Raw genomic sequence first — 27944 nt, 5'->3', positions numbered from 1 at the left:
CTCACTGAGCCAGCTCAGTGTTTATGTCTTTTTTTTTTCCACACGCACAGAGAGGAGCCAGAGAGAGGGGGAGCCTCGTTTACCGGCTTTGTGGTTTTCATCCCTTCTCAAGCGGTTTTTGTTTTAATTACACCTACTAACTCAGTCCACTCCAGCTGATGATGCTCGTCTCTGAACACTGATTTCATCTCTATTTATTCACCAAACCGGTAAGTATGTCAACTTTTTTTTTTCTTGTAGTAACGGAGTGAATGTCTGCTGAAGCCGGTAGTTTAGTGTCGTCAGTCTGTGCCCAGTGGTGTGGGGCTTTTCTCCCGCAAAGCCTGTCCGACCGTCATAACCACTTTTACGCACGGCGGTAATGTGACTTTGTCTGCCTGTGAGGCGTCATATAGACACCTCCATACTTTTGAACAGAAGAAAAAGTCCCTGCAGTTTGTCTCAGCGGGGTTTAGAGATGGCTCAAGACAGCAAAGGTTTTAAATGATCAGATGGAGGGTGTTGTCTGTGCAAGCTTTGTGACTGCTTATTTATTTGTCTGCTACCCAAATGAGGACGTACGGTTTTGCAGTGATGTTCAAATAGCGAGCAAAAGTTAACAATAGCACTTATGTATAGTTTACAAGCCTCTGGTTTTGTTAATTTATCGGGTTACTCTTATCATTCTGTTAGAAGCAACCAAATCCGTGTAATTCAGTTAATTTCATAGGTTTGTTATAACAATGAGATCCACAGTGTGCCGTGCTGCGTAATGACAGTGAACCATGCTTTACGCACTGTCACGGGTACGTGATGACCTCACTGGTAGTCTGATCCTCCTCCTCTCTTTTTAATGAAGTGAAACATGGAAGTTGTATCTCAGCTTTAGTTTCACATCTCTGTAATATTTTATGATATGGATGAGACACATCAGTTGAAGCCAGTTCAATTAGAAAAAAATCATATACTGTAAAGCATGTTGCCCATGTGTCACATGTCTGAGCATCCTGCCGTGGTTTCAGCAGGGCATACAGCTGCGTAAGGAGCCCAGCACACCGTGCAGTGAGGCCAGGCGCCCCTCACACACACACTTACACAAGAGCCAAGATGAGACTGTCATTTTTGGCCGAGGGTTTCTATTGTGTGAGACCAAATTCCTGCACGCTTGTATCAGTGAGAGGCTTTCTCTCTTATACTCACACACACACACACATGCACACACACTTTGACCAGGAGAGGGCCATGTACAGCTCCACTGGCTCGTGCCTAATATTGTTACGATGCAGGCATTTTAAGGAAGGGTTTTACAGGATTTACAAAGTTTGTTCATCAGCACATCTTGTCACGGCACAGGGGAGGAGAGACGTCACTGCACGGCTCCCCGAGCATTTTAAATGTTTGATGAAGTTTGCTGTCAAGGGCTTTCAGGCCTTCTTGTGAGGAAAAGAGCCTGTTTATGTGTCTGGATATGCAGAGAGTGATTGGGGAGATGTTAAGGTGTACCTATTGCAGGGTGTATCTTGGTTTGACACAGTTCATCACATTATATCTCTGCCTTTCCAAAGTCCACACACTCACTTAAAAAAACTGCAAGTGAGCCCTTCTGCTTGGACATGGCTGCCATCTGTTGGACCAGGTTTCAGCTGGTTTGTAGAAGATTACAGTTTATTCCCTTGAAATGACAGTAAAAGAGCGCTGGGGTATCATCATTGTCACAAAAGTTTATTGGTCTTACTAGAAAATAACTACATCGGTCAGTCCGCATGCTTCCGCTAATTTGTCAGAGGACAATAACGTTTTAGAAGAATTCAGTTTATGTCTTAACTGTGGTACACTCTTTTGTACGAGCTTTTTGTGTGTGACAGATGAAGGCTAGCATGTTTTTGACCTGCTATGTCATGCTGTTTAACACACCTCCTCTGATAGCAGTATAATAGTAGTGGAACAAGCTTTTACATATTATTTATTTTAAGTTGTCATTGCACAGACACAGCGATGAGTTATCATTTCAAAGAGCTGTGTAAGGTCTACTGTGCCGTAGATGTTGGTGTTTTTGGCAGAAAGTCACATTTTGTCCATCATGTCATGAGCTCAGCTGATGTTACAGTTAACTGTAATAGGGGCTGACATCTCTAATTACACCACACACACACACACACACACACACACACACACACATACACACACACACACACACACACACACAGAGAAATGACTTAATTAGGAGGTGGTGTGTGTGGATTCAACCTGAGCCAAATTTACCTCATTTTATGGGCTACCCCACCAAACATTTACTGTACGATGCAATGTTTTCATCATTTTGGGAAGAAGCAGAGATGACAGGATGGGAAAGGGAAGACACACACGGTAAGAGAGATATCTAAGTGTGTTTGCTGCAATTTGGAGCCGATAACAGACGTCCATGGAGGGATTATCAGTATAACTTAACATATGCAGCTCTATTTGAGCCTGTGTGTGTGGGGAAGTTAAAGACAGCTTTAGGCCACCAATCCCATCATCTGTCTGTCCATCCATTCAACCAGAGTGGTTGGGAATGCCTCCAGACGGTCTTCCGTCCCCGTGCCTGCCTGCCTCTACAATGTCAGCCAGGAAGCTACGTGCCAAAGAAATTCCCACTGCACCGGCCGCAGAGCCCGATCCAAGCTGGCTCAGCGCTCCACACACACAGATTGGTGGAGGATCGGATAATTACAGGGGGACCTGGACACCAAAACCTGGAAAGACGTTGGCGAGAGCGTGCAAACACACTCGCCCACTGACACTCGCGGTCACTTAAGAGTAGACGTGCATACACTCCCAAGTTTATTTTTTAATTAGGAAAGCAGGATCTGAATGGCAGCAGCATCCAACATTTACACCATGCCCTCTCCTGAGGAGGAGGAGGATTTCCTCATCACCATATTTGTCTGCTTATCTGCAGCACTCTCATGATTTTACAATAAACTGAGCAAACTGCAAGTCACGCTGCAGAGGGTTTCCGTCAGAGTTGATTCTTTTCAAAGGAAGTGGAAAGGAGTCACCTCCTGGATGGTTCAGCTCTTTTGTAGCTCAAGTTTACATGGCATCATATTTTATCCCCAGCTATTGTGTTGAAAACTGCCTTGACAATAAGAGCGACGCACATACAGTCTGTGACAGATTACTTCTTTGCCTGAGAACCAAACTACACCAGGATGGCATGGCAATATTCACCAGACACAGTGGTTGAAAGAACTTAAGTGTATTTACTTTCTTTATAAGTTCTATACCCAAGTACCGCTTTGAGGTACTTGGACTTTACATGAGTGCAGGGCTACAACTTCATCATCAATCAATCTCTTGATTATTTGTTGATTTAGTCTATTAAATGTTAAGAAATAGTGAAAAAATACCCACAGCAATGCCTTCAATTTACTTGTTTTTTCCAAACAACAGCTCAAAACCTGAAGATGATCGATTTACTGTCCTATTTGACAAATAAAAACAGCAAATTCTCACATTTGGAAAGTGCCAGAACCAGAGAAAGTTTGAGATTTTTGCTGAAAAAAATTTATGGAGACGATAAATCCTTTCTCAAGAGAGTTGCCAGTTTTCAGTCATTTTATGCTACTTCATACTACCTTTCAGGGGGAAATCTAGTACTTTTTTGTACTCAATTTATTTAACAGTTTTTTACAGATTAAGATTTTACAAAGGAAAATATGATCAGTTAATAAAATATGATGCCTTATTTTATCGGTTAAACCACTCTGTTAGTACATTACGTAAGTAGTTTGTGCTTTTACATAATGTTTGAATGCAGGATTTTACTGTTAAAGGAATATTTTCTTAACTTATACCTCAGGCAATTCTTCCACCACTGCTCCTACATTATACTGACATACTGTGTTTGTACAGTGGTTTGTACCTTGAATGGTTGCTCAGTCACATTTCATGAGATTTGGTTCAGTCAGGAGGGACAAAAGCAGACAGCAGCAATCTCGCCCTGGTCGGCCCGAGTTCATGACCTTTCCCCCCTGAGTCTCCTCCATCTGCCCTGTTTCTCCCTCCTGTTTAATCATACAGTCTTAAAAATAAGCTTGAAGAAAAGCGGAAAAAGAGCCTGCAGACATTCGCTACCCCAAAGGCCGGCTCTGGGGGAGGAAAGACGAATCTGCGAGGCAACCACAATCTGCTAGCTGAACGCGCCAGTAACCAATCGCCGGCTTTTAGTTGCCAGAACAAATCACACACCAGCATGTCCGGGTCGATCTCTTTGTGACGAGGCACAAGTGTGTGTGTGCGTGTGTGTGTGTGTCTGTGTGTGTGTCATGTTTTGGAGAGGGTCCACAAAATCCCTCATGTGAGGAGTGCTACAGACATGCCCCGTTTCAAAACAACCGCTGAGTAATGACGATGTAGCCAACAACGCAGGAAATTGAACCTCTCGTCTGCAGCAGCACTTTTATAGAGTTATTGAATACAACTGAAAACACAACATATTTAGATCCATAAATATATGTGGATGCGAGTGTGCGTGTCTGTGGTTGGGTTTGCATGTTGGGGGCAAACTGCAGGGTTGCAAAATCAAGGTTTCTTCCTTATCTGCTGATATTATTTCAGTCTATTTTTTCACCCTCAACTGCTTTCACATATGTGCAGATGATTACAGTACACTCAGTACACATATGGAGTTGTTTAACATGTTTAACATTCTCAGAGGGAATGGTCTGACTCCCAGCGGTCACTCAAAGAAGGAATGTTTCTCCTTGGACTCGCTGACCCAGGAGAGCAAGGAGATGGTTAGCTTAGCTTAGCACAAAGACCGAAAACAGGGGGAAACAGCTAGCTTAGCTCTGTCTGAAAGCCTCAAAATCTACCAAGCAGCATCTCTAAAGCTCACTGATTAACATGTCATTTGTTTAATCTTTGCAAAAACCGAGCAGTAAAAACAGCTTGCAGTGTTGCTGTCACAATCTTTTTATGGATCAAATAAATGAGATGTAATTGGGTAAATAGTGACGATTTTGTTACTTTTGTACAGAGTTAGACGACCGGTGTCCTAACTGCTGTCTTCTCATCAAACATTCGGGAGGAAGGCGAATAAGCTTATTTCCCTAAATGTCTTTAAACTGTTCCTTTAAGACCCAGTTCTTCAAGGTTAATGTCCCTGTGCGAAGCTGAAATAGGCAGCACTTGTGTTTCTTATTGCTTCAGCTTTCCTTGAGGAGAGGGAGACAGTGAGCTAAGACTTCAATAGGACATCTGTAATTTAATCAAACAGTTCTTTTCAGGACTCATGTTTCTTAAAAAATGCAGAGCAGTTGTGTGAATACCTAAAATCTGAACAGACGGGTGACAAAAACCATGTTTTCTCTACCTGAGCTCAACTTGTGAAATACTGCAGTAGATTTTTCCACTGACTAAAACACTAATTATCCAAATCCTGTGTATTTGTTCGACAAATAGAGATACCATGCTGGAAGTGGTGTTTTTACACTGAATACCAGTGTTTGTGTGAGTGTGAAAATGGGAATTTTTGTATCATAGTGTGCGTGTGTGTTGGCTTTTGTAGGGAGCAGGTATGTGTGCATGGGCTGTGAATTATAGTTTTAAGGTGTTGGGACATGAGGAGCTGATTTACATTCACTGTTAATGATGCTGGTGATGTAAGGGAAAATACCGGATGGAAAACACTCTCTCACACACTCTTTCGCAACGCAGATTGCGCCATGTTCTGCTTTTGTCACCTAAAACCCTGAAAATAATAAAAAGCCAACCTTGGATTCTTTCAGGATTGTTTTGTAGCCAGAATTGGTTTGTGGGTGGCTTCTCTTGGGTTAAAATAACAACCACACATCCTTGTCTCCTCACGAAAAACACCTTTTTTTTAGAAGTTGTGCAATTTTGGCTTGAATGTAATGAGGCAGACATTAAAATCTAAATTAATGAAAAACGAAATGTTCTTAAACACCTTAAAAGTTTCAAGTTAGTATAAAAAAATCTTTGCAAAATAGAACCAAATGACCTCTTAACAGCACCACTGATGAGTGAAATTCAGACAAATTTATGTCTCCTACTTATGTACTATGATGGCAGCTTTGGTGGTGAATGTAAGTTAAGTGGGGATTGATTGTGATTTTTTTTGACTTACCACAAGATGTGGCCTCTGTTTCTAATGAACAAAACTGTTCCAGAGTTTCCTCTGTATATGTATGTATTCACGGTGGCTGGAGGAAATAAGGACGCCGTGCCGTCACCCTGCTGTATTGTGGGATCTCTGGTTGCTGCAGTGGCATTACTCTGGCGGTATCGCAGAGCTGTAAACAAGCTGAACACCTCACTGCGTCTGTCTCCTCTCGCTCGCTCTCTCTCTCTCTCTCAACCCTCTCCGGTCAGTCCGACCTCTCTCGTTTCGACCTGGCGATGTCTGACAGACAGCGTGAATGCACCAGAGACACGAGAGAGGCCCGTTAAGTTTCTGCTGGTGTACAGTTCCACTGGAAAACATGACGACTGCCATCGCGTCAACCCAAGGACAGAGGGGAGGAATGACGGACACAAAGAGACAGTGAGGGAAACGCATCTGCAGACGTGCATAGAGAGTGGACACCTGCCCAGCCATCAGACACGCTCCCCATAATGAGACATTGTCTAAGCACCAGCGTAGAAAGCACTGGCGTAAATCAGCCTTTCAGTTGCCGATAATGGGCACTTCCATTAAGTCAAACAGAGGGTATGGTTGTCCCGATCACGTCGTTGTCATACACATGCATATTATCTCTCGGTCCACGAAATGTCTGATGGATAATGGAGTGTAATTACCTTAAACCTTTTTTTTGCCGTCTCAGTTCTTTTCTATTGTATTCCACTCCATGGGCCGTAAGATAATTCCCATGTGCTTCACCACGAGGTGTTCCCCAAGGCTGGACACACTACATGACCTAGTGGGCTTAATTGGTAGCCATTATCGGCATGGGAACTTGGTGGTTGACTTCTTTTGTCGGGTCTTTCTACTTCATGACGGAGAGGGAAATCCACGTCTTTTGAAGTGCCTTTTAAAGGCCCAAGTGTTTCATCAGCTGTTTATGAAGCACCAAGCTACACCAGTATGCATCAACATGAGCGTTACTCTGTTTAAGATAAATCTCATCATTGTGGATCGTCATATAAAGTCTGTAAAGAATTAAGAAAAACACCCCTGTTTCAAGATTGCTGGCAATGCACTTCTGAGATAACCCAATGGATTTTTAAAGGGTTTTATGAGCGAATCACAGGAGGCTTTCTCAGCCTGTCGAGGAGAAAATAAATCTTTGCACTTGCCTGTCCTTCTCTGATGATGCATCACTGTACCTACAGTGCAAGTGACAGAAATCTGAAGATATCTAAACTCAATAGTTGGTGAGAAAAAGGTGATGATTCTTCTGACTGGCATCCAAAAAACCCTAACCCTAACCCACGGAGGATGTGAATACTGTACCATCCAACGAACGCTCGATAAATCTCATAGAACCACACAGTCGACTACTGGAATGATACTCTGGTTAAAGATAGAGAAGTGAAACCACTTGATGATGGTTCGGGAAAGATTAAGATCATGTTCTTTGATGAGTTTGTCCGCTTTGCAGCAAACCCTTTAGCATGCTAAAGCCATCCGTGCTCTGCATAATGCCTGCACTGGTATGTACATACTGCTGCTGCTAAAATAGCTTTTTATAAGCCCCAGCATGCACCTATAGCCTCAGACACCAGATCTCCCTGGAGGAAGTTTATTATTGTCTCCCCCCAGTCTGCTGTATGGAGGTCAGTGCACAGAGACTGAGGAGGTCAGACCCTAACCACCAGAGATCTGTCCATATTATCTATTCACATGATTACGTAGTACATTTTAAAACACATGACAGAAAGGCATTCACACTTAATTTCTGAAAACCCAATTCATCTTAAAATCAAAGAGCTTGAAGGTTTACTAGGCCCGATAGTCTACCCAGCATTCTCGCTACGCTGTTGTGAAACCTTGTTGTGCTTGGACAGACACCAAACCAGACTTCTCAATTACAGGAGTTAATGTGAGAATCTTGTTTCAAGTCACAGCCGATCAATAAAGCTGTTGACTCACACAGATGGCTTTTTGTTTGCTGAGCTATGATCAGATGTTTACAGGAGGTATAGCTACAGGTCCTCCAAGTTACATATGGCAGATCGGTAAGCATGACTGGCAGTATTTCTGTGGACTTGACACTGAAATACATCGTGGTATTAAAAATAAGATCATTGTCGAGCGTCGTGTCTGGCCAGAATCCTGTGCGCTCGACAAACAGGGCTCATTGTTTGGAGGCCAATAACATGACCCTGCTTTACCCTTGATCTCTCCTGCTGCTCCTCACACTGAAAGGCGAGGAGTTCCACTCATTCTTGTGTTTCCTCTTTTGTGGTTCCTTCCTTCCTTCACAGCTTCATCCAGTAGGATTTCTCAGCTCAGCTGCTGCATGACATCAAGGAGCCAGAAGAAGCTCTCAAACACATTAACTGCGACTTCGGTCCTCGCCCCAAAAACCACCACAGAATAGAATAATGTCCATGTTTTTGTCATGACTTCGCCATCGCTTCTTTATTATTGCTATCTTTAGGTCCCCTGAACAAAACAGAAAACGTGACTGGTCATCTGATGTTGTCGCGACTTGTTATTGGAATGTGTCAAACAACAGCAGCACGGGTTTCGGGTAATTACTGTTTTACAGTTTGGGAAAAGTCATCACGCTCTGCTCCCTGTCCTTTGAGGTGTTTTTAAATTTTAATCCTGTTTTGTTGCTTTCGTCCATTCACATAAAATGATGAAGGCATAGTGGGTGTTTTGGCGTCTTCGCTGTGTACACTGGGATATTCTGAGAGATGCTAATTTCCTGTTATATCCTGCTCTTCCTCTCTGTTTCTCTCTCTCTGTTTCTGTTCATTTGTTTGCCTCTCTTCCTTTCTTTTCTTTCCATCCCTCACTACGCCTTCTGCCCACACGTCCATCTGAAAGCAGCCTCCAAACCAAAGCACATGGCTGGGTTATGAAAAAGGAAACAGGCAAACAACAAAATGCAATTACAGGATTGACAGCTCAATAGCTGAAGACGCAAGTCCAGCGAGGGTAGAAAGTGCATGTGGAAGAAAAGCATGAGAGTTCGAGGATGAGACACAAAAGTTTCACAGAGCAGACAAAGAACTCAAATTTTCTTGAGAGGGACGACATGAAGCCCTAGATTGATGATTTCTTTCAATGTCAGATGCATCTGTTGAACATCCAAGCAACAGGTGCCATAACTTTAAACGTCACTAAGAACAAAGTAAAGGTTCAGAGGAATGACTGAAAGGTGAATTCGGCCTTTTTTTAACTGATTTGTTGTTAGTTTTGTGATATATATGTATTTTTGCCATGAGTTTAGAATAAGGCTAATGCAGGTCAGCATCAGAGATGTTTGATGTCCGGAGAAGTCCACCTAACACCAATTTTGAAGCAGACATTTCAAGAAAGAGCAACGATAAAGTAAAAAATAAGAGTTGCTGTTGTGTCATCAGAGGCTGTGAATGACTTCTACACTTTCTGACAGTCATATGAAAAGATCGATACCGCTCTCAGGTCTGTTCATTAACTATGAAGCTACAGCCTGCAGCCTGTTAGCCTAGCTTAGCATGTAGACTGGAAACTGTGAGAATCAGCTAGATTGGCTGTGCAAAGGTACTAAAATCTGCCTACCAGCACATCTAAAGCTAATTTATTAACCCCGCCTTGAATCTAGTGTAAAAGCTGACATTTTATGTGATTTTATGGGGGATTTTGTGTAGGTGTACTTATTGAGAGGCGGATTTTGTGACAGTCGGGTTGACTCGAGCTGTTTCCCCCTGTTTTCAGTCTTCGTGCTAGGCAAAGCTAACTGGCTACAGCTTCACGTTTAAACAGACATGAGGTATCAATCTTCTCTTCTTATGAAAATTACCCAAAATGTGCAACTATTCTCTTAAATGATCTTGGAGAAGTCAGCACTGTTGTAGATCTGAGCAGGACTTTGTCATGGCCACACTGAAGGAAGAGAAGGATGGGTGTTTGAAGGCAGACAAGGCCACGCTTGGGTGGGCGGCCATGTGCCTGTCGGTCCAGTGGAAGTTACACGTGTGGCGGTCACTTTTGTAGTGGGTTTGTGGGCAAAAACCTCAGACAAACTGGATTCAAATGCAAATGCATCACATGCAGACAGTGCTGGCTTGGATTGCCTGGCTGTGAATGACTGACTTCTGAGTGCCGTGGTCAGGGAGCTGGCACGTTTGGAACATCCTTTTTGGACATGCTTTCACAAGCATTTTGTATTTGAAGCACATTGTCACTGCATGTGTTGCACACACTTCCTGCTCTTGACCGGTGGATGGCCCGTAGGTGAAATAGCTGACAAACTGCTGTTCCACACTTCCTGAATGACTTTTCATTGACTAGTGAAGAAAGGCTTAGGATCAATGAAATGGAACATAATAGAAAAATGTCTGAACTGAATTAGATTTCCAATAAATTTATCCGGTGAACTTTCCATCAAGACATTTCTTGTCCCTCAAATCTCTCCATCAGGCTTCTCGTTTTAACTCTCTCTGACCTGCTGTGTGTTAGACCCTTAACCCCACCTTTGAAAAACACTGTGCTGCTGTATACTGATGATTTCAGGTTACACGCATTCATCACACGATAAATCAGTTTCACCTCGCTCTGCTGGAGTTTAAGTACAGTCGTTTCAGTGACTGCACTTCTGGAGGTCAAGTGAGGTTCCCTGTGGAAAACCAGACATTCCTCAACCCCTCAAACCCGGTCCAATTTGTTACTTGACACTTTCCAAAAAAAGAGGTACTTAATTGTAGGTCCCATTTTTGTTTAGCTCTCTCTATCATTGTCGTTTTATTGATCGTTTTTCTCCCTTTTTTTTTTCAGCTGCGTGTGCCTGTGTGTGTGAGGGTGCATGTTTGCATGTGTGTATATGTATGTGCACATGTGTGACTTGTAATTAGCCTCTTGCTCTGGTCTGTATGGCATTTTAACAAATGCTTCTATATATATCATGCTATCAGGCTGAAGTTTCAGCAATCTCGCTCCCTGCCACTTTCTCCTCTTTCCACCGCCCCCTCCATTCCTCCCTCTCTCCTCTCATCCTCCACAGCTCTATCGGCCCCTGCCCTTCAGCCCTGTGTTGTTTTTTCAAACTAGTGGTTTTTCTGTCCTCGCTTTATCTTTTTCTTCCTCCCTGAAATTATGCTTCAGCAGCCTGTCATTGGCATGAGGGCCTTGCCGGACCAAAATCATAAACTCGTTACATTTTTTATTTTCTTGTTTGTATAAGGCACAGCTTGGTGTTGGCTGGATGTTATGGCATTCCAAATTTGTGTGTGTGTGTGCATATGTGCCTGTGTGTGTGTCACCTGTATGAACAAGGTTACGTTAATGTGCAGATCATGTGTAAAACACCTTGTGAAGGCATGCAGTCATCGCACACTTACTGCACGTATATGCAAGGGCAGTGATGGAAGAAGAATTCAGATCAAATACTTCATTACAAGTAAAAGTCCTTCATTCAAAACCTTACTTAAGTAAAAGTATGTGCGATCAGTAACATGTAATTAAAGTATGAAAAGTAGAAGTGCTCATTGTGCAGTAAAATGCTCCCTCTCAGTGTTTCACTGTTATAGCTGATGTCTTTGGATTAATTTTGCTGTGGCATTAATGTGTGTGTTGCATTTTACTGCTGCAGATATTGAAGGTTGAGCTCATTTTAACTCCTTTATATACTGTTTGTGTAGTTTAATCTTCAGCAATGCATCATATTCTCTAAGATCATCATATGATTGTAGAGTTGCTGTCCTGTGAGAAAACAGCCTGTTATCAGATTTGTGACAGTCCATTTTCCTGCTATAACACAGGAGTTTTAAAATAGTTTATTTATCTTAAGAAGTAGCAGAATTGTCTCAACCTATAAAGGAAGACTTCATCCTTCAGTTCATCAGAAACCTTCACATTTAAAGTCACTTCATTTGGAGATACGTGGTTTTCAAAGAACAGGGAGGGTATGACCAATTGTAATCTGAAAAGTAACTAGTAACTAAAGCTGTCAGACAAATGTAGTGGAGTAAAAAGGTACAATATTTCTCCCTATGGAAATACAGCACAAGGGATATGCTGTGTGTGTGTGTGTGTGTGTGTGTGTGTGTGTGTGTGTGTGTGTGTGTGCTGACCACACATAGAGGCAGAATGAATGGGTTTGAGTGGAGAAGAAGTGTTGATTTGCTTGCTAACTAATGTTTAAAACATCGTGTTTTGCTGCGTGGTCAAAGGTGAAGATGGTGCATTAAAGTGGCCTCACCCCTCACATATGTAACACACACACACACACACACACCCACGCACAAACACACACATGCACACACGCACACACTCTGTTTCAGCTGTGATAGAAGGGGCATGTGCTAAGGACGTCAGGGGTGTGTCTGTGGTCAGAGTGACAGTATAAGACACAGGCAGGTACACTGAATTCTCCATTCAGCCACACAGACTGAGTTTTGTGTCACTTCTCTGACTTTTCGTGCAAACTTAAAGTCACTTTGTGATTTTAGCGTGAACTACGCCTCGCAGCTTTTCAATCTTTAATTTTCTAGTTGTGAAGTCCGGCGGTCATTTTTCAGTTACTTGCCCAAGTAGCGTCAAATACGACTTTTATCATCTGTTGGTGTCGATTTAGACGAGTGTAAGAAAGTTAGAGTATATTTCAGTTTGGCGCTGACTCAGCATTTGTCGCAGCGTACACAGCATCCTCGCTGAGTTGCCACGGCAACTGTGTCAGTCAGCTGCAAGTCTGGGGTAAGTATGCTGCTCTGTCTCTCTCTGCATTGTTCTTGCTCTGTCCTACTCTCATTCTTTCACTACCTATTAACCATCACGTCTTCCTCCATCTTTCTGCTCCTCTACTTTTGGACTCCTCGGGCTGAATACTTCATTGCAGTCCCTCAGCTTCTCCCTCTTGTCATCCTTATTCTGGTCCTTCTCTTTTGTGTGACATGTTCCAAATGCCTCTCATGTTTTCGCTTTGGTCAGTGGTTATTTTACAAGCCAGTTTGGGGCCAGTCAGTCTGCCAGCTAAAAAAAAAAAGATTGTGCCGTCTGATATGGTCATGTTCACAAGGACTGAAGCACTTATTGCACACGTGCAGGACATGGTGCAATAAGTGCAAAGAATAGTTTTTAGGTCGTGTGAATCTGTCATGTCTGTAATTCTGAAAGTAAAATGTCCACCATAAAAACCTGCTGCACGCTGACAGAGGGAGGTTTCCCCCTGATAATGCTGGTCCTGTGTGATTTCGCAGTCCTGTAATTATGGCCACAACTTAGAGTGCAGTGCACAGCAAATTTCGTGCAACAAACTTTTATTATGCCAGTCGCTTGATTAACAGGGTGTTGCAGGGCAAACAGCGGGAGGAAATTGTTTTTAAGTCACCACATCGCTGCAGCAGTTTGCTCATTGTTATAAGATTTTTTTTTATAGGATTCTGGATAGTCAGTGTTAGAAAATGCATTTATTTCTCTGTTCACACAGTGGAGTGAGTAAATGTGGAGGTCTTGATAATAAAGAAAGACTTTCTGGGTTTCAAGTCAGAGCAGCTAGTGCAGGAATTTGCCTTCTTCACTGACACCTCATCACATTTGCTGTCACAGGGATTGAATCTTTAATCCTCGGCTTGTTGGGTGCACACCCTGCTGACTCTTTCACGTGACAAAATACTCCAGTCATCACGTTTCTACAACTTGATTTCAGTGTCTTACAATAAGCACGGGAAGCTCAAATCTGAAACTGAGCCAGTATATGTGTCAGGATGCTATAAATGGACCTGAAGTCCATGAAGTTATATAGAAGCATCAGTAAAGGGCAGTGATAAATGCCTTGCCAACCTTCTGTGTGGCCTTGAATATGCATATATGTGTGCACTGCGGGGAGTTATGCTATTTTAAATAAGCTGTCGTCAAATATTTTCCGACTGCAAATAGCTAACTTTAGAGATGACAGCATTGTTTTGCTGCAGCACCATATGGTAGCTTGTGGCAAACAGATCCAAACATGACCGGCCACTGTAGACTCAAAGATTGTCCTGATTGGTTGAGCTTCTTTTGTTTGTAATTTGTAATTATTGTCAATCCTAAAAAAAATACTTACCACACACATACCTAAATGTCAGGAAACTCTTCATTCCAGGGCTGGCTAATGTCAAGCATTGAGAAAGTCAGCATGTGCTGGTAAATGAGTATGTTGCAGCACGAATAAGTGCTTTAAATGTGTATGTGAGTACGTTCGGCACAAAAATAGCCACAGGAAAGCCCCGGTTCATTCACTTCTGTCCACAAAAAGAAACTGATTCATGTTAAATGTTATTTACGGCATTCACAACTGCTCCTTAGCTCCCTGTCACTCGGGTCAGTGCGCGCTGAAGAAGTCACAAAAATGACTCAGGTGTTTTTCGCCATGTGAGTGCCAGTGTGTGGCTTTGTGCGAGCGTGCGTGCTCGTGTAACGTATGTGTGACTGAAAGAAAAGGTTTGGCTTGTAATGTCATCAGTCATGTCCTGATATGTCATGTTGTGCTATGTCGTCCATATCTGAGGAGGAAAAGTTTCTTGGCGCTTCAAAGGTCAATAAACTGTTTGCAGAAAGGGCACAGTAGTGTTGATTGAGGTGGCAAAGTTTAGTGAATCTCATCCTGTTTTAAAGTGTCACTGAGCCTTTTTCTGACCTCTTTCTGCCTTCTCTCTCCTTTAGATCATATGTACATAGAAGAATACATTGAAGAAGATGAAGAACCACCTTTGCTGCTCAGCTCTTGTCCTTCTCACGGTAAATATGCGTGTTTGTGTTCAGACCAGGTGGCACATACATCACGATTTAAGTGTTTAAGTGCTCGCAATTTTACTGCAAACCTCCACTGACTCACGAGCTTGTGTGTGTGTGTTTTTTTGTTTGTGTGTGTGTGTGTGTGTCTTCCAGGTGCTCGGCTGTGGTGGGACTGCAGCAGTGCAGTGTCGGTGGGGGGAAGGGTGTGTGTGTCTGCAGTGCCCTGCAGGCCAGGAGCCTTCCAAGGTGAGACGATAAACTGACATACAATTATTAATGACAACTAGCTAAAAGGGACATTTATTTGTACATTATGTCTCTGTGATTATTTCATCTGTTGCTAAAGTTTCTTTTTGTTCTTTCTAATACATGTTTTGTCCCCTGAGATACCTTCACCTCACGTTCCTTTAATTATCCTCCCCGCCCGACCTGTTTAAAATGCACTTGTTTCAGTAGGGTGCATTTCTCCCTGTTCTATAATGTAGATCTTATAGGACAAAGTGCAAATGACTACAGCCAACTGTTGCATACCTGGCAGAGATTTGTATTTGCAGCAACCAGATTGTTTGCTATACATGCATATTTTTAGTGAGTCACAAAAAAGTTTATTCCCACCACTGAACTACATACACAGTAAAGATTTTATCATGATTTTTTCGATCTCACGTTGAATGCAACTCTAACCTTATAATTTGTATTTAGGGTCACCACAGTCAACATAAATCAAGTTATTTGTTTCCATAAATCAGTGTTTATTGATGGCTAACACGTATGTATTATGTGACTTTGTAACCAGAGGGGGATTTCTGTGAAGGTGTCTCATGTTTCTCTTTTGTTGCAGGCTGTATTTATGATGTGGTTGTTGATCACATGCTGTTACTGATACGACAACACGACCATTCATTACTGTGACGTTTGTGTTTACCTTTGTCGAACAGTCTATGAAGCTGTTCATGTGAAAGCATGAAGAAGATGTTATTATTGTAATTCCAGTTAGCACAGACTTATAAGGACTTAAATTAAAAGTGATCTACAGTACTGTTTGTGTCAGACGGATATTTCATTTTGTGCTGTCGCAGCCTCTTTTTAGCCTCCTGTCTGAGTTTAGAAATGTTTTCTTTCTCGCCAGGCTTGTGGGCAGATCCAAAGCCCAGCAGAGGAAGTGCAATGCCGATTGTGCCCGACTGGAAGCTTTTCAGACGCGTTCGACTCTGAACTTTGCCGTCCACACGCCTCCTGCAAGATCCTCGGCCGCACGGTTGCCACTCCTGGCAATGCGACCTCTGATGCCGTCTGTGGAGCCTGTCTGCCTGGGTAAGGACTTCCGGCTGCTCTCTCACTTCGTGTCTGTCATCAGCCTACCTGTATGCTTGTTAATCCACCCACAGCTGAATGAAACCGTAGGCTTGACATTCAAAGAGCTTTGCTCAAACATGCACCTTGTAAACTTTTATTTGTTCTAAATTAATCCCTGTCATTTTCTGTGTCGAGAAAACAAGGAAACACCCGTATACACGCACGCGCGCACACACACAGCGCACAGGCACTATGTCATTCACCACAATGGGCAGGCACCATCAAACATCAAGCAAAAAATGCCACAGGCTAAAACCACTGATTCATTCTTTCATTGTAAAATAGTCTCCCTCTTTTTTCTCTCTCTGTCCATCTCTCTAATTATGCTTTTTTCTCTTCCTTCTTTTTTATATTTGCAGGTTTCACTCCACTGCCACGGGGGAAGTTTCCACCCCAAATCCCTGCATGAAGAGTAAGTTCGATCCTGCAGCATGTGTCTGAAAATCTGTTTGGGTTTGCATGCTGTTCATCCATTATTCAACTCAGTGTTGTTCTTACATCCTGTTTTTCTTCTTCTTTCTCTCAGCGTCTTTGCGTGTCAGAACAGTGCGCACGGTGGGGAAAGGTCCATCCAGCGGTGCAGGAGGGCCGGTCAACGGCACAGTGGTACGCAGCGCTGAGGAGAAGACAGCAGAGTACGCCGTCTTTGCTTTGGTGCCCATCTTCTGCGTGATGGGCCTGCTGGGCATCCTCATCTGCAACATCCTGAAGAAGAAGGGATACCACTGCTCTGCTGACAAGGAGGGAGGCGATGAAGAAACTCCCACACCACAGAAAGAAGGTGAGCGAGATGAAACGAAAGAAATTGTAAAATAAATTGAAGGAATTGAAATGAGGGAAGCAAAAATTAGAAAAGAGGGCAAAAGTTTCAAAGTGGCAGGGAGAATGACTGCTGAGACTAGCATTTATGCTCAGGTTGTTGTCATATATGCCCATAAAAATGCCAAATTAGCACACACGCATGCACACCATGCGGTCAAGTGTTGTCAGGACAAAGCCAAGCCTAAAGGGCAGTGTCTTTGTGTGCAGCCACAGTCCATTTGTCTCTGTGATGTGACTGCACGCAAGCTACCATGGGAGGCCTTTTTTTTTATCTCTTTGAACTTTGACCTCGCAGGGGTCATTCCATGTCACGCATGCTGTTTTCCTAAGCATGCGCTGTTATTTTTGCAATTTTCCTATCTGGAAAGGGGGGAAAAAAAGCTTTCCCATCAACTCCCTCACGCTACTGACGTCAGAGAGAAACTGACTTGGGTAAACACAGAGAAGAGCATAAAGGGAGGCGTGGGAGGGCAGAGGAGGGGGGAGATACGGAGGGATGGGGGAGGTATTAGCCGAAAAAAAGTGATAGGTATCAGTAACTAAAGCAAGGGAGAAAGATAGAGAGACAGTCAAATACAGAAGCATTGAGCAATAAAACGTGTTGAGTTACCACACCCGCTCTCTGTGGGTCACACAGTCTCAGAGTAACATGAGTCCTCTTTATTCCCGTCCTTGTCCGTTTTGAGTCTGTTCTTGTTGGGTGACAACTCACCTGTGGTAGTCACAACACCTGGTGTGATTCCAGTGGTGAAGCAAACCCCATCTATACTTTTTGTGCGGGCCTTCATTGTGGTGCACACAATGTTAGAAGTACACCCTTATGTCCTTTATGCATCTATTGTGCTTGATGTACTGTACCTGTTCTCAGGTTTGTGTAGCAGGTAAAAGTCTCACATCACATGGGATATGCTATCTACAGTAGCATTGCACGGATTAGCTTTTGTTAAACTCTGGGACAGGACGCACAGCGATGTGTGGACGTCCTGGTAAGTTTCCATATAAAATGTTTGGCATTATGATAAACTATGTCTGCTATGAGGCGTTTGGATAAACTTACGGTTGTGCAAACTCAAAACGTGAGTCAGAGAGAGTTCATTCAATTCAGCAAACATTACAAACTTGCTATTGTGCTCCCTTGCCTCATACACAGCGTGGACATAGCTTAAAGCAAGAGCTCATTTGGAAACTATTGGGAAATTTACTTTCTTGCTGAGAGTATCTGTTCATTACATATGCAGTTGCAGTCAATGGCAGTTAGCTTAACTTAGCACAAAGATTGGGGCACAGGGGGAAATGGCTTGCCTTGCTCTGTCCATTAGTTACATCAGTTTACACTGGTTTGTGTACAAATTAAACAAGCAAGATATAACATGGTCATTAGTGAGCTGTGGAGGTGCTGGTAGGTGGACTTTGTAACTGTTGGACAGAGGCAGGCTTGCTGTTTCCCCCTGCTTAAAGTCGTTATGCTAAGCTAAGCTACCTGCCTGCTGGTCGTTGACTTGCAGAGGCTACATAAAGAGCTCATCAAGTTGAATATTTAATGAATGAGGCTTAGTCCAGAGACTGACAGCCTGAGCGATTAGTTGTTTCTGGTGCACTTTACAGATAAATACATACTCTTTTTACCAGATAGTAAACTCCACAGATGCACAGTACATCCAGGGGGTCTGTGTATATCAGCTTCACTCCGCTGCAGCAGACAGACAGCTGCCCTGACTGGCAGTTATTGTCATGTCATGTGAAAGCATGAACAGATTTAAAGGCTAAGCTGGCTTTTCCTTCGCTCACCTGATGGTGCGAGGCTCAGAGGAAAGCTGTGTGACAGCGATGCAGCCATACGTAGCGTCAGGCATCACAGCTGCCGCCCCAACGGATCCAACTTTCTGTCAGCACGTCCCGCGTCATGAAAGTGTTTACGTTTGCACAACACCTGCTGCTTTGGATAGCTTAGCGTGTTTGTCATTGGGATTAAAAAGCTGCAACATTTTCACAGCAAACGTCAAATTATCCTTTATTTCAGTCACTAAGAGGTACTTAAAAAGCTACTGCTCGTGACATCAAAAAGCATCAAATTCTCTTTGCACAGAATTACTCAGACCTGCCCTGCTTGGACCTGGACTCCATGGTATTTTATTTAATCACAAAAAAACTGTGTCAACTGCACATAGTAAGGTTGCAGGGAAATTGAACAATATAAATTTCAGACCTTACGGAAAAAGGACAGTGACAAAACCTTAAGAGGACATGTAGCCATCACATCTCAACTATATATTTGAAACAAGATGTGAGTTCAGGCATTTGTGAGGACAGACAATCTGTCTCTGCCTTTTGTTTTCAGCGTTGCCTTGGACTCTTCCTCTCTTAGCCCTTTGTTATGAAAGTTAAGACGTTCATGCACTGAAGGAAACTCCCTGACCCCCCCATCCCCCCCAGCTCTCTTTATCTCTCCTATACTCTCCATTCATCGCGTTTCTTGGTCCCCTAACAACCCCTCCCCTTCTCGTCTGAACATGACACTATGCCTCCATCTCTCCTTTCCCAGCCAGATCAATAATTCAATCGGGTCCTCACCTCATGGTTTATGTCATCTCCTTCCTTCTGCTTCTCCGTCTACGTCTATGTCTCCTCTCCTTCCTCTCTGTGTTGCTCTCTGCCCTCTTCTTCTTTTTCCATTTTCTTGATCCACTTTGTTAATTTCTTGTGTGGTTGAAATGTGTTCCCTGTAATGACACCCCCCCTTAAGTCGACATGAAAAGTTGCAGTGATGACCTTGTCAGTCATGTGAATTGTGTTGTTTTAATTTGATTTGGGTGTCAAATTTCTGATTTAATCAAATTATATCAGTAATTAACTTACATCAACAAAAAACTAACTTATGACATTATGCAGATGACATCACTGTATCAGTGAGTTTCCAGTTGACTTTTCAGAATTTTTGATAATCTGAAGGCCACAATTTCAACATTCATGTAAAGGTAAATTACAAATTTTCAAATCAAGCAACGGCAACTGGGGTCATATTAGGACAACTTATCACCTCCTTGACTCTCGGCTCCCATTTTCTCTCCTCCTGTAGTCTTTCACTTCTTTACAACACCCGCAGGTTAATGTAAGGAAGTGAAAGACTGTAAAAAAAGATTAAGAATAAAATGATGTATGATGAGAGGGCAGGAGGAGACTTTGGATGCTGCAGAGGAAAACTTTATCTCTCTGCCTCATTCCCCTCTTGTTATGTAACTATCCCTGTTGCAGTGTGCTGTCTGTCTATCTGCCTGTCTCTCCACTGAAGTCCTGACTGGGCTAAGGTTAGAGGTAAACTTCTTACACCAGCACTTTTCTCATCATCTCCATTCAGGGGGAACACCCACGGGGATGAATTGCAGCAAGGCCAAGCTAAGCTTGGCAGGGCTAAAATCAGACTCTGCAGAGGTGACTCTGACCGCGTAGGGCTGCAAGCCGAGAAAAGTTTGACTTACCCGACAGCACAGTGACAGGAAAGCTGAAAGAGACAAAACCGAGAGGGCAAATGTGGGTGTAGATAACACAAGAAATTATCATGAGCTGGAGTCACGTCTGCAACTTTGTGTTTATGCAGCATGAAGCTCGGCCTGCTCAGCCACAAGGGCAGAGTGGAAAGGTTCTGTAGTTGCTGAAGTTTCAGTTTCAGACATTTTGGCTCCACAGAAGTGCTGCATTTAAACTTGGAGGTCAACATCAACTGGATTTTTAAATTATGCAGCTCAAAACTGAAACACAACAAACTCGTCTGAAAACAAAGCGACTGACTGATGCCTTAATGTGGCTGACACAGGAACACTGAACGCATGGGTCAGACTTTGTTGGAGGAATAATGAGACAGAATGAGTGTGGCACACTGTGAAATGGATGCCGTTATCCTCGCGTAGCAACAGCCACTGTGGAGACAGAGCTATTGTTATGGCCTAACAACAGCCTGACACTGCTTATGCAAGAAAGACAGAAAGGCACATAGACACAAATGCATCTATACAGTCACATTTTGCTCTGTCACACACAGATACACACAGTCACCTGGTGTTGGGGGTCTGGTACAGCACACACACAAATACACACACACACACACACACACACACACACACACACACACACAGAGCCCTGTGAGCTGAATGGAGTGTGATCGCTGAGTGAGCTATTCTGGACCCCCAGTGCCCTCATCGCTCTTTTCTCAGCTGCTTCTACTGTGCTGTGCTATTATGGGATGGTTGGGGAGGTTGCCATGGAGGCATATCTATTCTTTGCTGCTCAGTCATCCGCATCCATCCTTATCAGTCCCATCGTGCAGTGGGGCACAAAATCCAAGCAGTGACATGCACAGTGTGAACTGCGCTCACTCTGTCTCTATCTGGCAGCTATGAGGGAAGTTGTCGTAATGGAGGTCGAAAGCAAATCCAGCTGTTGACAGTGTGGATTTCATCTTTAAATATACATATATAATAAATAACCCTAATAAGATAAGTATAGTACTTTGGAATGTACAAAAATATATGTTGAAGTTTATATTCAAATATGTGGGTGTATTGCACATCGCACATGTCATTTTTCCTTCAAGAATATATTTTCCAAAATACAGTGATAGTACAGAACATGTTTTATACCTTTCAGATTCAGTTTCAGTCTTCACCAAGGTCTGCTCACTAACTTTTTTCAGGGATTTTAACTGCATCTCATGGTCTTCATCGATGAATAGAGTCATCATGGATATATCGTGTGACCTAACTTAGTATATCTTAACTACCTAATATAATGAATACCAAATTTGCAGCATATTGTGGTTTACAATATGAATATATGATGAAACTCCTTGTATATGACCTTGTTTTATGACATTCGTATGTGTGTGTGTGTAATTACACGGAGAAAATCTACAATCTGGGATGTAGAACCTGAAATGCAATATGCAGTATTAGAAAGTTTGTTGATGAGTTATTTTCTCTGTTGCTGTAGGTAACAGTTGTCCCTACATATCCGACGACCTGAATGAAGACACCATCAGTGTTCTGGTTCGCCTTATTACTGAGAAGAAAGGTAGGTGCTGGGCAGCCAATGACGTCACGTAGGTGCTAGCGGTCAGAACATTTAATCTCTTGTGGCTTTAGAGGGGAGCTCAGTGTCATCACAGTACGTCAGAGACACGTCTCACTGCTGAAAACACTGATTGACCTCTGTTTAACTCCACCCTAGATGGTTAATGTGGAAATAGGAAAATAGAGGGAAATTAAATAGAAATTGGATGTAGCCAAAGTTCTTGGACTGATGTATAATAATCAGCAAGTAAGAGTTTCGACATTGCCAACAGGACATTCAGGCTGTCCGCAGCAATGATAAATGACTCCAATTTGTGTTTAAATGTCATGTAGTTAGCCATGCGTATATTCTGGATATTACTATAAGTTTCCTACATGGCCTATAAGAAACCCGACAGTGTAGAACAAACTGTGAATCCTATAATGAGGCCAAGCAATGTGGAACTTTTCCAATCAATCATCAAAGATGAAAGTTGTTTACAAGCTTCTAATATGTTCTAAAACCACATTCCTGCAGACAGGATGAGTTTGATTACTCTGATTCACAGTATTGACTGAGAAGAGGAGAAAAAAAAAACTGATGGAGCCTCATCTGAGTGTTTGTATTTCAGAAAATGCTGCTGCACTAGAGGAACTGCTGCTGGAGTACGAGAGCAAACAGATGGCCATGAGCAAAGGCTCGTCAATCAAGTATGAGACCACACAAACACACACAAACACACACACACAAATCATGTACTGTGTACTTTTGCTCAGACAGAGAGAGGGAGAGATAATTGAAACATTACAATGAGGGTTATCAAGCTGGATTCAGAGCCACCTTTAAAATTGTTCATATTTTAAATGTAAAACTAATAAAGGAAATATTTCTGACTTAGCTCAAGCTCCCAGTAAAGCCACTTCTTCATAAAAACATCATAACAGGGGATATTTTCCATTGCAAATAGTTTTATTTCTGATCTGAGTACTATAAGCTGCTCTAAGTACCTCCTCACTAAATTTATGCTGTCTTTTATGGTTTAAGCAGTAACATCTGCAGCTCTCATCAAGTGAAGTGAAATTTATTCTTTTTGTGCAAAGAGAAAAGGAAGTAAAATAAATAAAAAAACAAAATAAATAGATCTCACAGTGATACACTTCAGGATATGTAGGCTACATTTCCTCAGTGGAGCTCTGGAGTTGACTGATACTTGGCAGTGACTCACCCCCACATGTTTGAAGCGAATGTCTGACACACTTGTAACCGCTGTCTCTTGGGTCATGAGGCTTAAACACCCTGCCTGTCACTAAGCTCATTGGCTGTAACATTGCTCCAAGTCGCACGATTTAGTGGAGTTGTGGTTGGAAATGTGGTTGTAAGCTGCGGCCGTTGAAATTGCTCAAGTAGTCAGAGGTTAATCTAACAAGTCCAGCAACATGTTGCTTTATACCACAGAGTGTGTTTCAACCTTTCCTCGGCTCCCTGTGCTAGGTTAATTTACCGGCCGAGCCCCTCCCACAGAGTCACTGCAGTTCATCTTATCTCACAATATTACATGATGGTATTTGGATCCAATGCACTCCGACACGTATGCCACGTTTACAATGGAGAGTGGCGTCAGGGGCCTCAGGCCGTGTGCTGCTGCCCTGTGGTCTGCTGTAACACGCGAGCTTCGAGAACATTCTGACACACACACACATGCGATGTGCACACCGAAATCTGGAAAGCTTTCAGTTCCCACATGAGTGGTGGGAGTCTCTGGGGTTACTGCAGGTTAGCCACAGTGACACACGGCTGCATTCATCTCTTTTGCTCTGTGGTTCTTTGCACAACAGAACAATGGAAAGACAAAAACGAATTAGCCCTGCGCAAACATGCAGAGAGCGCCACGCTTCAAATTTCACTTTCTTTTCCATTTGCACATTCACACGCAGGCACACAAAGTCAGTTGTAAAGGCAAAGTTGGGACATGTTTAGAGCTTAAGTCGTCCTGGCATTATGCTTTGTCACGTGGCAACTTAGACAAACTTTCAAACTGTCTATTAGTAATAAATGTGGAGCACGAGATCGCAGCCACACTTTGACTGTCTGGTCTGGACTGACAAGACTAGCATTTGGTGATGTTGGTAACAGAAATGTCATACAGCTTATGTGTTTGTTTTTTGTGCATATGCCCATGTTCAGAAATGAGGAGCATAGATGATTTAAGATTTATATTCGACAATACATTAAAGAAAGTTTGCCAGTTGCAACCAGTACATTTTTCGGTATTTGAATTTGTAGGGAAGTTCACTGTTTGTTTTGTCTAAATTGAACATAAAAATACCTGAAACTCTTTTAAATGTGACTGATAAGTTGTTCACTCTCTCCTCATCTTCTCCTCCTCTTCCTCCCAGGTTCCCGATGCTGTCTCCCCTGTCCCCGTTCCGCTCCCTCCCCAGGCTGTGCCCCCATCAGTCCCACCTCCACACCATCTCTGGCCTCTCTGGCCTGGCCCCCAAACATGGCTACCGCTGCACCCGCTGCGCCCAGAGGAAATGGCCCCCTGTCCTCATACCTCCCCTGGACTCCCTGAAGGATCCCCTGAAGCCTCCCCAGAACCTCATCCTGCCCTCCCTGGACACATCTACCGACCAGCAGAAGAGACCCCTGCTGGGGGGAGTGTTTGTGGACACCCACCACACGCAAGCTGCTGTGCCAAATACTGTGCCGGAAAAAGTGGAAGGGGGTGAGGTGAAGGAGAGGAAGGAGGGAGAGCTGACGGTGCTGTCTGTGGGGAGGTGAGACATGATCATAACGTTTCATACCACGACACACAACTGACAAGACACACACTTTTCACAAAAGATTATGAAAGACAGCAGAAAAAGTAAGTAGGCCTCACATACTCTTAAACAGCTTCACGCTCTATGACTGCCATGTTTTCTGAATGTAACAGCCATCATATCTTTTGCTCGACTGACAGATTTCAAGTCGCTCAGATCCCCGAGCAGAAGCCCGTCATCGTGGAAACCAAGACATCATCCCAGGAGCAGCGAAACTCCCTGTTTGGAGGGAAATCCTTCTGCTCTTCATCATCCGGCATCAGGAGGTACAAACTGCAGCAAACAGCCACACAGTCCCCTCCTCTCATTCTAATCGTGTCTCTCCTTCCCAGTTTCTGTCTGTTTCTTCCACACTGCACGCTCCTACATTTTACAAGTTAAAGCGCTGCAGAGTGGTTTGAGATCATTTGCATGCTCGACTCATATTCCCCACTGGCCAACACTGACTGATGAAGTCTGTTTCACTGGCAAAGGAGATTATACACAGCATGATGAGTGTATCAGAGGAGTGTCGCTAGAATGATTTAGGAAATGAGCTTCTTCTGTTTCCTCTCATCTGCTCATGCACGTGGCCATCACTCTCTGAATCAGCATTATTACAGAAGTCATGTGGCCCTCCATTAAGCATGCAATGAATTTATGCTTCAAAATCAGCCCAAATGAGGAACAGCGAGAAGTTATCAAGTCTTCATGTCATCATTCTGACGCCACCATGACATTCTGTCTCTTTCAGGTGAAGAGACGGAGAGTGTACGATAAAGCTACCTCGCTGAAGATGACCTCATCGTTCACTGACACTGACAGCTGGCAGGGAGGGTGGTTCGAAATGACTGACACCAAGAAATCACAAGAACCGCCTCCTGCTGGAAGAAGCAGTTTCTATTCACGCGATAAGAGCATTATGTTAGTGTATTTATTATTACATAAACATTGTATTTTGCAGACGTATCATATGTACCATCGTAAAAGGTCAACTCAAATCACAGCTGCTTCACTGTCCCAATCCAAAGAGAAAGCTGGACACACACAAGGGGCTGAGCGGAGTGTGTAGCTTTGTGATAACAAGCTGTCAATACCTGACACTAGGAGCAAGGATGAGAGGGAGAAAACAATGTGTGGATCACAAAAAAAATGCACTCTTAGTCCCTGTTTTCATGCTTCCATGTACAAAATACGAGCACACTCAAGCTACATGCAGTACATGTAGTCAGACACACCTACATGTGCTCACGTTAGCTTATACAACCAACACATGCATAGTCTTTCTTGTGTTCAGTGAAGTGAGGACAAAACACTGTGGAACACATTACTGACAAAAAGACAAGCAGCAGTGAGACTGAAACTTATTCAAGTGTGTACATTAAGCAAAGAGGACAACTTCAAGCCAAGTTGTCTGCAATAAAGCGCCATATGGCTGAGAAGGTTTTACCAGCAGACTGGCTTGGCTGAAATAAACTCTGTAGGATTTTAGCCGTATGACACGACCACCGGCCCTTACACTTACAGTAAGTATTACATGGAAAACGTGCTCTGAAATTAAATACAGTTGTTTTGTTTTCTAATAGCTTTCTAAGTTTAGTGTTCTTTTGTTCACACACAGGAATTGCAGGTGAGTTGAGCTTTTTGGCCTTGAGGATGTTGAATGTAGTCATAACAGAGGAAGCTCCCTGCACTCACTGAGTTCATTTAAACTTGGTGGAGAGTTTAAGAAACATTCAGCATCGGCAGTGTACACACAGCATAGATAACACGTGTTAACGTTTAAGCTCTTAGGCTCGGCCAAAATGTGTTCTTAGAGTGGGCCCCAATACTGTACCACAGGTTTTTTTTTTTTTTTTTAACAACACTGCATTGCAAGAGCCTGCAATTGTCATTTGGGTGCTGGGGTGAAAATATAGATGGGTATATATCACTTTTTGTAGAAGGGAACATGTAAATAAATGTACATATGTAAATATGGGTGGGTATAGAGAAACAGAACAGACCTGGCTTTTATAATTTTAGCTACAGTACTGTATGTATGAGGCGAAAGGCACTGCACCAATGAGTGACATTTGGAATCCATCAATCAGCAAAAAGCGGTAAACTGTCACGCCATCGAGCACATGAGCCGAATATCTGGTTAAAATCAGTATGGCATATGGCATTTGAGTGCAACATTTCAGTGTTTTTCTTTTCTTTTGCAGAACAAATTGTTAAGGTTTTCCATTGTAATCACAAACCTTTAAAACCTGAAGTCCTACACACACACACACACACACACACACACACACACACACACACAGTATTTATAGCCAGACGCCAGTTATGCAATCTCAATAACTGTAAGAAACGACTCCCACATAAATACACACACATATTTATTTTTTATTGTTTAATTAAATAAACCAACCAGTGGCTGCGGAGGATTAGTGGTTGAGATGCCTCAAAGTCATGCAGCTCAGTTGGCTTCAGTTTACATCCTCATGGGTTTTAAAGAGTGTACTATAATCATAGAGGTTTTTTAGCTACTCATTTTCATATTTTCTTATTATGTCGTTACGAGGAACATGGAGGCATGTCTGGAGGACTGGATATTTATTGGTTGCAGCAGTTACATGTTTTCATTATTTCATCATTAGGATTATTATTACATGTGTTGGAGCTGAAGTGTTGCTGGTAGGAAGGACGGATAAAAAAAAAAAACATTCATCTCATCAAGTTTGTAGATTGCATTTATAATATTACATTTTTCTGTATGATGTTTTTACTCTTGAAATAAAGAAGAGGTGTATTTTAAATGCACTCTTGTTTGCTTTGGCATGCGCTACTGTTGCATTTTACTGTTTCTGGCTGTCGTCTATGAATGCGAGGTGTGGGTCTGAGTATTTGCGTGTTCAAGAGAGTTTCTGGTCAACTATAAAACTTCAAAAATGTAGTTAAAACTCAGGAGGCATCGTCAGTCAGAACCTATCTTGTTTGTTAGGCAGTACAACCCCCTAGTGGTGGGCCAGTGTTCATGACATAAAAGGTTCTCTGGTTTCAAACACCCTGCTCAGCTGCTCAGA

At 42.9% G+C, this 27944-nt stretch overlaps 1 protein-coding gene across 1 annotated transcript; it reads left to right on the top strand.

Moving 5' to 3' along the window:
* The first annotated feature begins 40 nt into the window (after window positions 1-40).
* Window positions 41-26670, top strand: relt (RELT TNF receptor). Its single transcript, XM_076734413.1, has 11 exons — window positions 41-209; window positions 14780-14854; window positions 15005-15097; window positions 15981-16165; window positions 16567-16619; window positions 16734-16988; window positions 22013-22093; window positions 22704-22782; window positions 24469-24852; window positions 25038-25163; window positions 25631-26670. The coding sequence occupies exons 2-11, from the start codon at window positions 14813-14815 to the stop codon at window positions 25632-25634; spliced, it is 1302 nt and encodes a 433-aa protein (XP_076590528.1). The 5' UTR covers window positions 41-209; window positions 14780-14812; the 3' UTR covers window positions 25635-26670.
* The last annotated feature ends 1274 nt before the right edge of the window (window positions 26671-27944 follow it).

The sequence above is a fragment of the Chaetodon auriga genome, chromosome 7 (assembly GCF_051107435.1).
Source record: "Chaetodon auriga isolate fChaAug3 chromosome 7, fChaAug3.hap1, whole genome shotgun sequence".
Lineage (NCBI taxonomy): Eukaryota > Metazoa > Chordata > Actinopteri > Chaetodontiformes > Chaetodontidae > Chaetodon > Chaetodon auriga.
This window is presented reverse-complemented; position numbering and strand designations above follow the sequence as displayed.